This window comes from Carassius gibelio, chromosome B1 (genome assembly GCF_023724105.1).
Source record: "Carassius gibelio isolate Cgi1373 ecotype wild population from Czech Republic chromosome B1, carGib1.2-hapl.c, whole genome shotgun sequence".
Classification (NCBI taxonomy): domain Eukaryota; kingdom Metazoa; phylum Chordata; class Actinopteri; order Cypriniformes; family Cyprinidae; genus Carassius; species Carassius gibelio.
In genome coordinates, this window is record NC_068396.1 from 21,070,504 (window position 1) to 21,083,232 (window position 12,729).

The 12,729-nt window shown below is 39.3% G+C and overlaps 1 protein-coding gene across 1 annotated transcript; it reads left to right on the top strand.

Moving 5' to 3' along the window:
* Positions 1 to 277: 277 nt before the first annotated feature.
* Positions 278 to 11,260, top strand: mxra5a (matrix-remodelling associated 5a). The gene is made up of 7 exons (XM_052544739.1): positions 278 to 594; positions 1,042 to 1,250; positions 2,309 to 2,438; positions 2,573 to 2,963; positions 3,175 to 7,257; positions 7,383 to 8,304; positions 8,646 to 11,260. Exons 2-7 carry the CDS (start codon positions 1,072 to 1,074, stop codon positions 10,552 to 10,554), a joined length of 7,614 nt encoding a protein of 2,537 aa, XP_052400699.1. The 5' UTR covers positions 278 to 594; positions 1,042 to 1,071; the 3' UTR covers positions 10,555 to 11,260.
* Positions 11,261 to 12,729: the final 1,469 nt, after the last annotated feature.

Consider the following 12,729-nt stretch of genomic DNA (forward strand, 5'->3'; position numbering starts at 1 on the left):
CACGTGTAAATTGGTGGAAAGACAAAACAAAACAAAAAGTCAGTGATTTTAAGTCCAATAAGGTATAATTAACAAGCATTTTTCTCTCCCCTCTCAGAAGGGGTTAATGCACTACCTTTTGCCTGGGCGGTGTGCTCCTCGTGTCGTCCAAAACATTACCTCCAGGAACGCGTGTAAAAGGCTCACAGTCGGTCACTCCCCCGAGCCCTGCGTTCTTTGCGCAGACGCCTCCACGCGCGCCACCGCCAGCTGAAAGTTCCATTCTCACGTTTCCAACAGAACGCGCAGCTTCACAGCTGGGTTGCGCTTCTCTTTCTTTCGTTAAGATTTTAGTGATTTATACTGTTTTTGTGTTTCCCCTCATCAGAAAAAAAAACTATTGGATTTCGGATTAGGAAGAGAAACGACAAGAAATAAAAACTTGGAACCTGAATGAAAACATTTTCAGCTTTTCATCATCAGTGGAGAATTTGCTGTCTCTAGTAAATGGACTATCACATGATCCTTGGAAATGCAGTTTTGAAGGGTTCTGTGGACCAAAACCATGCCGGATTGTAAATGGAATGATCTCCTGTTAACAAAGTTAACATAAAGGTTTGCTCTTTCCCTTTTCTTGAATGAAATCGGAGTTCAGTATTTTAGCTGAACTCCCATACTTATTTTTAAGCAAATGTCCAGTTGTTAGCATACTAAAATGAACCATGGTTTTATTATAGTAAATGTGTTAACGGTGATTTTTTTTTTTACAATTATAAATATTATATTATAATATAAAACAGTTTTACTAAAAATACCATAGTTAAACTAGTGTAGCAAAACCATTGTTAATTTATGGTTAGCTACTATAGTTGAACTAGGTTGGTTATAGTTTAACTATAGTAAACAAGGTTGTTGTTGTTTTTGTTCTTGTTGATTACAGTCATGGTTCATTTTTGTAAGGAATATTAAAAACGGATGTGACATTTAACACTGATTTATTTATTTCAAGTTTCAATAAATAGGGGGAAATATTTTGACAGGCTGTTTTGTGTCTTTCTGCAGTTTAAGGTGTTTGCTGCTGTGGAGCTGAAGATGGATCGCTTTCATGCTCAGGTTTTGTTGATGCTGGTGATGGTAGCATTGCCTGTAGTGGTACAGTGTTGCCCACGGCCATGTGCCTGCCAGCAGCCTGCGGAGGTTCACTGCACGTTCCGCTCTTTAATCACGGTGCCTGCTGGCGTGCCTAAACACGTGGAGCGGATGAATATGGGGTAAGAATCACTGTGTCATCAGATTTTTCTTCTTGAATATTGCTTTTTTTCTTCTTCTTCGTTTTCTGATATCACCTTCCTTAAAAGAACACTTTAGCAAACCCACTTCCAAAAGTGATTTATCTTGTAGAGATTATCATACAGGTCATCGAAACATGCTGAAACTGGGTTTCATTTCTTGTTGTTTGAAGACATTTAATCCAAGTGGGTTCATTTGTAGGTTAGAGGGAATTTCCCTTGATGATGTTAAATGCCAGGGATATTTCGACCATTTTACAGGTGACCTTCAAATATTCAGGATTTGAGATGGTACTTTTGGTTGACAGAATTGTCACACTTGTCTTTCCATTTCTACATAAAAAACTTAATTTGGTTAAAAAGGTACATTTCTACTGTTACTGCACAAGAAATTTAAGATGCAGTTCAGTTAATTGTTGTCACAATGCAATACCTGTCACCAGTCTATTTGTAAATCAAATTCAATAAAAACAGCAAAATAATTGTTGACCAAATTCATTTATTAAGCAACAATTTAAAATGTAATGAACAAATAACAAACTATAGTTTTAAACAAGAAGTATTGAAAATAATAAATTGTATATGTCTTCAAAATAAAAATACATAGGACAACTTGCCCTGACAAAAAAATAATAATAAATAAATAAATAAAACCCTTTTTGTTCCTATGGACAAAGTTTAAACTTTAAGTTATAATCAGCTTAGCTGATCCATGTATGTAAGTGTGGGTTTTATTGTGTTCACTTGTTTACCCAACAGCAATTACAAAAATGTTATATTCACCAGGGCATGACAGAATTCACTTTTAAATTATTTATAACAACTAGGCATTTGAAACAAATCTCCCTGGTGAAAAAAAAAAAAAAACATATTTATGCCATTAGACTTTTAATTAAAAACTGTATAGCCTTCTGAAAACAAGCTCTGGTCTCCCCCATTGAAACCCCTTTTTGTTTGTTTTTTAGTAAATCTGCAACATCATTGCATAATTAACCTTAATCTTATTGACCCCTTCCTTCTCATGTCCCTCCTTCATTCAGGTTTAATACTATACATAGAATAACTTACAGCTCTTTCGCTGGGTTACGAAAACTGGAGCTTCTTTTAATGCATGGGAATGATGTGCATCAAATTCCTGATGGAACATTCCGTGACCTCATATCCCTTCAGGTACTGTCAACTTTTTCCCCTGAAAATGTATTTTTTCTGTACCTTTTTTGTACTCATATTTGCAGTAAGACAACATATTTATGGAACAACTGTTGCAATAAAATGACACTGAGTTAAAATGCCTTTCTTTGCAGATGCTGAAACTAAGCTATAATAAACTGAAGGTAATTAGCAGACAGACCCTTATTGGTCTCTGGAGTCTCACTAGGTTGTACCTGGATAACAACAGACTTGAGTTCATCCACCCCAATACATTCCAAGGCCTCACGTCTCTTCGCCTTCTCCAACTGGAGGGCAATCAACTTCAGCAGCTCCACCCAGCCACCTTCTCCACTTTCTCTATTCTTGGACACTTCCCAGTTTCCACCCTGAAACACCTGTACCTGTCTGATAATTTACTGACCACTTTGTCACAGAGGATGCTAGCAGGCATGCCCTACCTGGAGAATCTCTCCCTGCATGGAAACCCTTGGACCTGTGACTGTCGCATGAGGTGGTTCAAAGACTGGAATAAAAATTCACCAGGTAATGATCATAATTATTGACGATCATGTTTCCGTTAATATAAACATTAAGATGTTATATCAGTTCAGATTCAGTTATATTGTATCAGTTCAGTTATATTGAACTCATATTAGTAAAATTAGTTGCAGACCTGTTTCCAATGCTTATCACTTTATTTTATCTTGATGAATATCCACTTACTGTACTGTGACCACGTCCCTTTTTTTTCCAGGAGTGCTGAAATGTAAGAAGGACAAAGCCTATCCAGATGGCCAGCTATGCCCTATGTGTTTTTCTTCAAAACAACTAAAGAAGAAACAGCTCCAGGAGTTGGAGAACCCCACTTGCAATAGTCCCATTATCAGCACGGCTCACAAAGCCATTTCCCCAGAGGACACAGAAAGTGACCTCTTGACGATTGATGAATTTCGTCAGCCCCTTGGCAACATTTCCCTGGGCCTGTCAGATGAACATGGACATCAAGTAGACTTGGAATGCCTTGTCACTGAGCCAAGAGAGCTGACTAGCATAGGCTGGGACTATGTTAACCAGTATCAAATATCAGCAAATGTAACTCTGACGTTAGATTTAAAGTGTACAATTGACAGGTCCAGTTATGAGAGGTTGTGGAGACTGATTGCATATTACAGTGATGTTCCAGCCCACCTTCGAAGAGAAATTATGTTGAGTAAGGAACCTTACACAAGCTTCAGATATCGGCAAGATGTTGAAAGGGATGCTCTTTACTATACAGGAGTAAAAGCTAACATAGTAGCTGCACCACCCTGGATAATGCAGTCATCAATGGACCTTCAGCTAAACAGACTTCAGTCTACAAGTAAAAGTGTTAGACTGATTCTAAGTACCCATATAACTGAGGTTATGGAAAAGGAATCTATAAGACAGCAGAGTAGGGGCTGGGTTGTAATTGAGTCCAAGAACGACACTAAAACGATGCAGGCTGTTGTCGTGGGAAGTCCTGCTGAGATAAACTGTTCCATACAAAGCTCAGGGAACAAATCAGTTGAATGGATGCTACCTGATGGCTCTACTTTAAAAACACCTTATAGCAATGTTGATAATAGGCTTTCAGCATCAAATGCTGGTCTTCTTAAAATCAAGTCTGTGGATCATTCTGATTCAGGAGTATTCTACTGTATTGCACAGGTTTCAGATGACCTAACTATCCTCCCTTTTCGCCTAACAGTGGAGGAATCCTCCAGTCCACCTCCTGGAGGTGAAGGAGTAACAGAGCCAGTTACAGGATTCACAGGTGGACATTTTTTCCTTCCATGTGTTGCCACTGGATCCCCTGATGCTGAAATACAATGGATTCTCCCTGATGGTAGCATTATAAACAAGTGGGTAAACATTTCCAGGATATCTGTTGCTTCAAATGGATCTCTGATTATTCGACACAGTCAGCTTTCAGACAATGGATACTATAAGTGTGTAGCAGGAAATCAACATGGGATGGATACTTTGGCCACAAAAGTAATAATATCAAGGCCACCAGGTTTACTCCCATTAAAGAAGTACTCTAGTAGCCCTCAACCTGCTGAGGGAGTTTCAACCCAAGTCCTTGTGACAAATGACATGGAGTCTTCTGGGGATAATGAACCTGAAGACTTTTTAGGGAAAGTGCTTCCTAGGCAAGTGGATTTACCCAATCGTCCACGGGTCCCAAGTGTGGGAATAAGGAGAGGCCATCCATTTAGGAACTCTTGGAGACGCCCTACCACACCAAGGAGGAGAATAAGTAGCACAGTAGTGGATAGGGTTAACACTATAGAGTCGAGAAGAAAAATTAGTGTGTCAAACAACCAAATAGACCCAAAGCGCTGGGCTAGCATTTTGGCAAAAGTTCGCAGTGGTGGAACTAGTTTAACAACAACTACTTCAAACTATTTTCAGACCAGTTCAAACAAAATACAGGAGTCAGAAACTGTCTACACAAAGCAGTCAGAAATTGCTAACAAGATTGAAGGATCATCTGCAGAAGGTACACCAATAGAGGGCACCAGGGCACCAGTGAAGGATGTGTTGTACTCAGTCACAATGTCACAGATGCCCACTGAGGCTACGGAGTACAGCTTAGATATAAATGCTCTGGATTCTGAGGAATCAAGACACTTAACATACCAGATAGCTGCTCCTGAAACAGATCCAAATTTGTTTACAGTGAGCAAATATATCACACAACCCACTGTTAGACCACAGATGACCCATTATACTTTGGGAGATTTAGAGGTTGCAGAAGGAGTTGCAGTGAGCACTGTGTGGAGCACAGCATCATATGGAACCCATTTACAGGAAAACCGAAGCCACACAATGGATGGTGGCAGGGTAACTGAAGCAATACAAAAGTCTGATGTCGAAGCAGATGAAGAACACAGGGTTTTGCAAAACCCTGAGCTTGTGGGAGAAGTTTATCAGGGAAGGATGGATCACAGCTTAGCATCGACAACAGCAAAAACCTTCACAGAACCAAGTACAGAAACTGCTGTTTACTCTTTTACTAAAATGCTTACTACAATTAAGCAAGGACCACAGACCCTACGAAAGCACATAACTCAGAAGAAACATAATGTCTCAAAAATTCCACTGCTTTTTACTGTGACACCAACCACCAAACCCACTTCAGGACATAAAGCAACCTTCATTAATTCATTTAATTCTTCTTCCTCACGTGCTAGGAACTCATCCAGTTTGAGACGGAGGAATGGTGGAAGACGAAGAAAGCCTAATCGAATTAGAACTAAGACAAACAGTTCTAAATCATCAGTATATGTCACAAATGTCACCCCACAGCCCACTTCAGCTTCAACTGTGGAGGTTACAAATGGGTTTTCAGTCATTACTAAGACAACTGCCTCCACTCAAACTAAAATAGAAACATCTTCATTGGCCAAAAGTTCAGGAGCCAAGATGAATATTACTGTTCCATCAACTGACAGCCAACCACCGTCACTAAGCAAAATGAATCATGAAGAGAACACAGATCCATTATACAGTGGCAGGAATAACAAAATCCATGCATCCAAATCCCAAGAAAACGTATCTATGACAAAGGATAGACTCTCTTCTAATTCCAATCCAGCCAAAGAACTTAAAAACATTGCAATTGTACCAGTGTCTCCATCAACGTTCAATAATTTTGAAAGAGAGCAAGAAACGGCAACTGTACAGGAAGAAAACAAATCCAACTTGTCCCCCCATATTACAAATCCTCCTGTGAAGGCAGACGTTCATGAGTGGTTTACAAGCATTCCTACCTCTGGAGCTAAAAAGTTTGAACAGACTCAAAAGGGAAAAATTACAAGAGACCCCAGCTTGATCCCAACATCAGACAGCTCTCATGCACAATTAGAGAAACTTCCAGGTGTAGGTCCAGATAAAACAAACAACCAATATAACCCCACAGAGACTGAAAACATTCTGTCCTACAAAGAGCTTGAAGGAAGGTTTCCTGTGAGGCCATTCACTTCATTTTCCCCAAGCACCCAGAATGAAATTCTTAAAAATAATTTGGAAATCCAACATGGTTCAGCAACAGCTGCCAGTACAATTTTTGAGGGGGCACAACAGAGTTCACAGGTTCCAACAGGCAGCCCCAAAATCTCCCCAGTGTTAGTGCTTGCAACAACAAACCTAAGCAGGCTTCCAACTGGCAGCATACACAACAGAGAAGATTCTTCTTCATCCATGAATGCTGCTCTACCTCCAGTTACAAAAGAAAACATTATTGCCACAACAACTACAACAGTAAATACTCATATGTTTTACCCAAATACACCCACGTCTGCAAGCAAGCTAGGTGAACTAGACATTGCTAATCACATTCTTGACAGTGACAAAGACATATTTGTAACCCAAGGCAAAGAAACTGTTAGTAAGATAGAACTTAGGAGAACAAATAGCAGGCTAGGACCCCCAGTCACACAATTTCCTTATCAATTAGCCAGTGTTTCAAAGGAAACAGTATCTCAAGAATTAGAGGAAGACATCCACAAAAAGACCACTACAGAAACACCCAGGACTCAACCACTTCACTCAACTTCAAAAGTATCTTCACCCAAGCAAAAACTTCCTGGTAGGCCAGGTGTTCAGGGTAGTGGAAGCTCTTTGATACATTATACCACATCAGGAGGACCTGAACAAAGACCAACAGCAGTGCCCGAGGGTAGTGACAAACCTCGGATCATCAGCACAGACATTAGATCAGTAACAGCACATGCTGAGACTGATGCCTTTTTGCCTTGTGTGGCTGTGGGAAAACCCAGTCCCTTCCTTTCATGGACTAAAGTATCCACAGGTAGGAAAGATATGGTTTATCATTATTTAACAATATTACAACTATGTTTTCGATACTTTGTTGAAAGTGCATGTTGAAATATATTCTGTTGATTCTGTACTAGCATTGTCACTGTTTTCCTGCAGGGGCAAGTATAACACAGAATACCAAGGTTCAAAGATTTGAGGTCTCCTCTAATGGTACACTTATAATCCACAATGTACTTCCTCTGGACCGTGGCCAGTACCTCTGCAGTGTCCAAAACCAGTATGGAGAGGATAAAATTGTGGTTAATTTAATTGTTCTGGCTGAACACCCTAGAGTGCTGCAGCCTCGCTATAGTGAAGTCACAGCATACCTTGGAGAAACTGTTCGGTTGGAGTGTCAGTCCCAAGGGCTTCCTCAGCCTCGGATCACCTGGATCCTACCAGATAGGGAAATGGTACATTCTAGTGGATTTACTCATGCCAATCCTGAAAACAAGATCTCAGTCTCACCTAATGGCACGCTTCACATGAAATCGGTCAGTCAAATGGATCGAGGAATTTACAAATGCATTGCAAGCAATGCAGCGGGTGCTGATAACATATCTGTTCGGCTGACTATTGTAGCCGTGCCCCCCATCATTCAGCAACCAAGACATGAGAATGTCACTCTTCCAGAGGGAAGCACTGCTTACTTGAATTGCACTGCCAGGGGTGCCTCTCCGCCTTCCATTGGCTGGATTACCCCTGATGGAATGCAGCTCCGTCCATCACAGTTCATCAATGGACGTAACTTGTTTGTATTTCCAAATGGGACACTCTATATTCGTAGTCTCTTTCCGACAGACGCAGGGAGGTATGAATGCTCAGTAACCAATGTGGTTGGCACTGCACAGAGGACCATTATTTTGACTGTAAGGAAGTCCATAATATACTCAAGAGCCAAGATTACATTCTCTTCGCCTCAAAAAACAGATGTGGTCTATGGAGGCAGGTTGCACCTGGACTGTATTGCATCAGGGAATCCAGAACCCAGGCTCATCTGGAGGACTCCATTGAAAAAACTTGTAGATGCTCACTACAGGTAAACTAAACACTTCACTGAAGCACATCTCCTTTGCATTCTTGGTTTAGAAAAATACACACATAGCTACTGTCTTTCTTTCTTTTTCCTTTCTCAGCTTTTCTCTTGCTCCTTAAAGCATGTGCCTAGACTGTTTTCATAACTTTGCATCTTGTTTTGACTGATGAGACATGTTACTCTTTGCATGCAAACCGAAAATTCTAACTGCTCTTCTAAAAAAAAACATCAATAGTGCAACATTACATAAAAAGTGAAAATCTTCTGTTAGTAACGTTTTACATTACAGTGCTCAAATTACACATTAAAAATTTATAATAATAATGTATTTTTGTATATTTCAGTTATGATCAAAGGATAAAAGTGTCTGCCAACGGTACACTATCCATCGTATCTGTGACAGAGAAAGATGGTGGTGAATACCTCTGTGTTGTCCGCAACAAAGTCGGGGATGATTTTGTGCCCTTTAAGGTAATTGTCCAGGCAAAACCTGCTAAAATTGAGCAGAAGACAGAGTCTGATAAGAAGGTGAGGTATGGAGGAAACCTAAAAGTTGACTGTGTTGCCTCTGGACTTCCCGACCCTAAAATCCAGTGGGCACTGCCTGATGGCACCATGATCAACAATTTCATGAAGACTGAACGTAATGTTGGCAGTCGAAGTCGCAGGTATGTTGTCTTCGACAATGGAACCCTCTTCTTCAATGAAGTGGGGATGCGTGAAGAGGGCGACTATACTTGTTATGCTGAGAACCAGGTTGGAAAAGATGAGATGAAAGTGCATGTAAAAGTAGTTGCAGATGTTCCTGTTATTGCTAATAAGGCAAATGATGTACTCAGGGTCCTGTACGGAGAATCTGTCTCTCTGCAATGCAGTGCCAAGGGTGAGCCAACACCTCTTATATTGTGGTTTTCACCCGCTAATAGAGCCATAACTTCAGGTTCAGACAAATATTTTATACATGATAATGGAACTCTAGTCATTCAGAAAGTTCAGCGATTCGATGGTGGGAACTATGTATGTCTTGCCAGGAACAGTGCAGGACAGGATCGCAAAGTGACCAGAGTAGAAATCCTTGTCTCTCCACCTACGATTAATGGCCTCATAGGTACCACACACTCAATGAGGGTTTCAAGTGTGAGAGATAAGCGTAAACTGTTTGACTGTGAAACCACTGGTACCCCTGTTCCACGTGTCATGTGGGTTCTTCCAGAAAATGTTGTACTCCCCGCACCATATTATGGTAGTCGAATGACAGTACATCGCAATGGCACTTTGGATATCCGTTCAGTGAGAATGACAGATGCAGGCCAGTTAATATGTGTTGCTCGTAATGAGGGAGGTGAAACAAGGCTAGTTGTTCAGCTTGATGTAACAGATATTTTAGAGAAGCCAAGACTTAAGAGTCCTAAAATGGAGTCCCTCTTACTAACTGTAGGCAGGACCATTAATCTTAATTGTTCATTTGATGGGTCACCAACCCCACAGCTAACTTGGATCCTTCTAAATGGCTCTCCACTACAGAGTGGTGGACAGTTCAAAAAATTCCTCCACAAGTCTGATGGAACTTTGGTCATTAGTAATCCTGCTCTCTCAGAGGCAGGCACATATCGTTGTTTGGGACGCAATGCTGCTGGAATGGTTGAAAGAACTGTTACATTAATGCCAGGACAAAAGCCAGAAATCAATAACATGCATAACTCACCTGTTAGTATCATGAATGGGCAGAGTTTACACCTGCACTGCTTGACAAACACTGACTCTGTCCGCCTCGCCTGGACCCTGCCGAGTGGGATGGTCTTAAACCGACCTCAAAGAGCAGGTCGTTATGCTGTTCTTTCCAATGGAACCCTCTCAATCCAACAAGCCTCTGTCCATGACAGGGGCTCATACACCTGCAGGGCCTCAAATGAATACGGAAGCTCCCTACTAACTGTCCCAGTCATCATCATTGCATATCCACCGCGCATCACAAGTGGTCCAGCTCCTGCCACCTATGCTAAAAGAGGAGTAGCAGTACAACTCAACTGTGGGGCCATGGGTATTCCCAAAGCAGAAGTTGCATGGGAGACCCCAGACCTTACACGGCTTATTGTCAGCCCCCAGCCACGGCTGATTGGGAACAAGTACCTCCATCCTCAGGGTTCCTTAATCATTCAGAATCCTACAATAAAAGATACTGGATTATACAGATGCACAGCCAGAAATGTGGTAGGGGTTGACACAAAAAGCACATATCTTTATGTATACTAAGAAACACAAGAAATCTACTCTTCATATGCCCAAGGAACTGCGACGTTGAGTTGTAACACAGCTTAATAGCAATAGCATTTGTCAATGTGAAATATAGAAAGGAATCAGACCAAAGCAAAAACATTACAAATTTTATTAAAGTCCGCAAGTTAAACATTGTGAAATGTAAAAAGGTACTACCATTCAAATGCTTGGTATGGATTTCATGTATTGTAACCAACCTACTGATATTATAAGGCATATTTCTGCTTTTACTGTTTGACAATGACAGTTTATGTCTAAATGTATAGTTGAAATAAAAGTATATATATGTATTTGTAGTCATAAAGAAAAATATTAATGATATATTCTGACTTTCAATCATTCAGAATATTTTACAAATCAGGGATACAATTATTTTAATAATGCATCAAGTAATGAAAAAAATCGAATTATTCAAATCATTCATACATATTTTTTTTAATGAATCATGATCCAAAAAAACAAACAATTTCCCAGTATTAAATACACAGATTCTCATCTTTCAAGAATTACTGTCAATTTAGATACAAAGTTGCCTACAAAAGCTTTCTCAAATATATATATATATTATCTGCATAGATCTGTTTTGTTTTTCTATTTTCATACCTTTCAGTTTTTTTTCAGTTATAAATTATTTGTTCTTTGAAAACTAATGTATTTCTATTTGCATATTTTTAATAAAGATGAGTTAAAAAAAAAAAATTGATGCCAGCCATTCTTATACAGATAACACGGATGCTACACATGAAGAACAATGCCCTTCTGTGCCTCAGACAAATGGGTCAGAAATGTTTTGTGAGGAGAGTTATTGCACAGGATGTCAAGAGAATGTGTTAGAGAGAAATAAAACATCAGGGATTCAAGGGGGTGATTCCTTTTTAGATTGTTTGTTTACAACAAGCAGCATCTTGGTCCATTATCCTGCCTTTGGGTGGACGTCCCATAAAAATATGATGATCTTAACAATCTGCATAAACAAAGACCATCAAGCATACTGCACAACTATCTGCTATTAAATATGAATATGTATATGCATATTCTTTAAATACAACATTTGTGGATAACAATATATATATATATATATATATATATATACATGTTGCTTCATATTGTTAGGCACAAACGTGGTATTTAAAGAATATATATATATATATATATATATATATATATATATATATATATATATATATATATTCTCACTATCAAGCCTCTGCTAATGACTATATAAACATGCTCTAAATAAGAGCAGCTCATTAAAAATAGACATTTTTAAAACTGTTGTATGACTACAGATTTCTAAGACATGATGAAAGCACATAAATCAGATGAGCCCTCATGTGATTTATGTTTTTTTTTTTTTTTTTAAACAACATACATATTTTGAGAAGCTAGTCACTACATGTCTTCTATATATTCTCTAAAAATCTGGGAAAACATTTGTAACTGAAAACTCACTATATGGTACACCTATGTTTGCTACCATGCATATCTTTCATCAAATTCACACTTACTACAGCAGAATTATTAATATCGAAGTAACACAAAACTGGGGAAAGCAGGAAGAACTGTTGATCTCAACAACAAAACCACAGAACGTGAAAGAGGGCAAATAATCCTTATTGGATTCACTGATGACTCTGTCTGGTGGTACATGTCTGTACCAGACCATGAGACACAGCACAGGTAGTCTTTCAGAATGCTAAAAAAAGGGTCATACTGAAAGAGTTTTTGTCCAGTGCCATATGTTGATGGACCTAAAAGTATGCTTAAAATACACATTCAGAGTTCAATTAGATGATTCTTCAATTAGAACAAGGCAGAGCCAGAGGGTAATAAATTGATCTAATATTAAACTTGTGGAACAAGGGTTTAAAAACAAGGTTCCATCATAGAACTGGCTTTGACTTTGTCTGGCCACTAGGTTTGCTTACTATAAAAGTTTGTGGTGCCAAACAGGATTGTGTTAAGCATCTCTGGAGAGAGACACATATGTATTATAAAACTCGGGGGTATAATACCTTTATGATTGTATTTCACCGTCTTTTGAAACATTTTGAACTCACACTGTTCTGCTCTGCCACTGGAGTTTGTGAAGGTGTTAAAGCTAGAGAGTGTTTACAGACTGACCTCTAGTGACAAAGAATGGCAATTTTA

Coding starts and splice junctions, on each gene's coding strand:
- mxra5a (XM_052544739.1), top strand. CDS start 1,072: ATGGATCGCTTTCATGCTCAGGTTTTGTTGATGCTGGTGATGGTAGCA. Junction 1,251..2,308: donor GTGGAGCGGATGAATATGGG/GTAAGAATCACT, acceptor TCCTTCATTCAG/GTTTAATACTATACATAGAA. Junction 7,258..7,382: donor ATGGACTAAAGTATCCACAG/GTAGGAAAGATA, acceptor GTTTTCCTGCAG/GGGCAAGTATAACACAGAAT.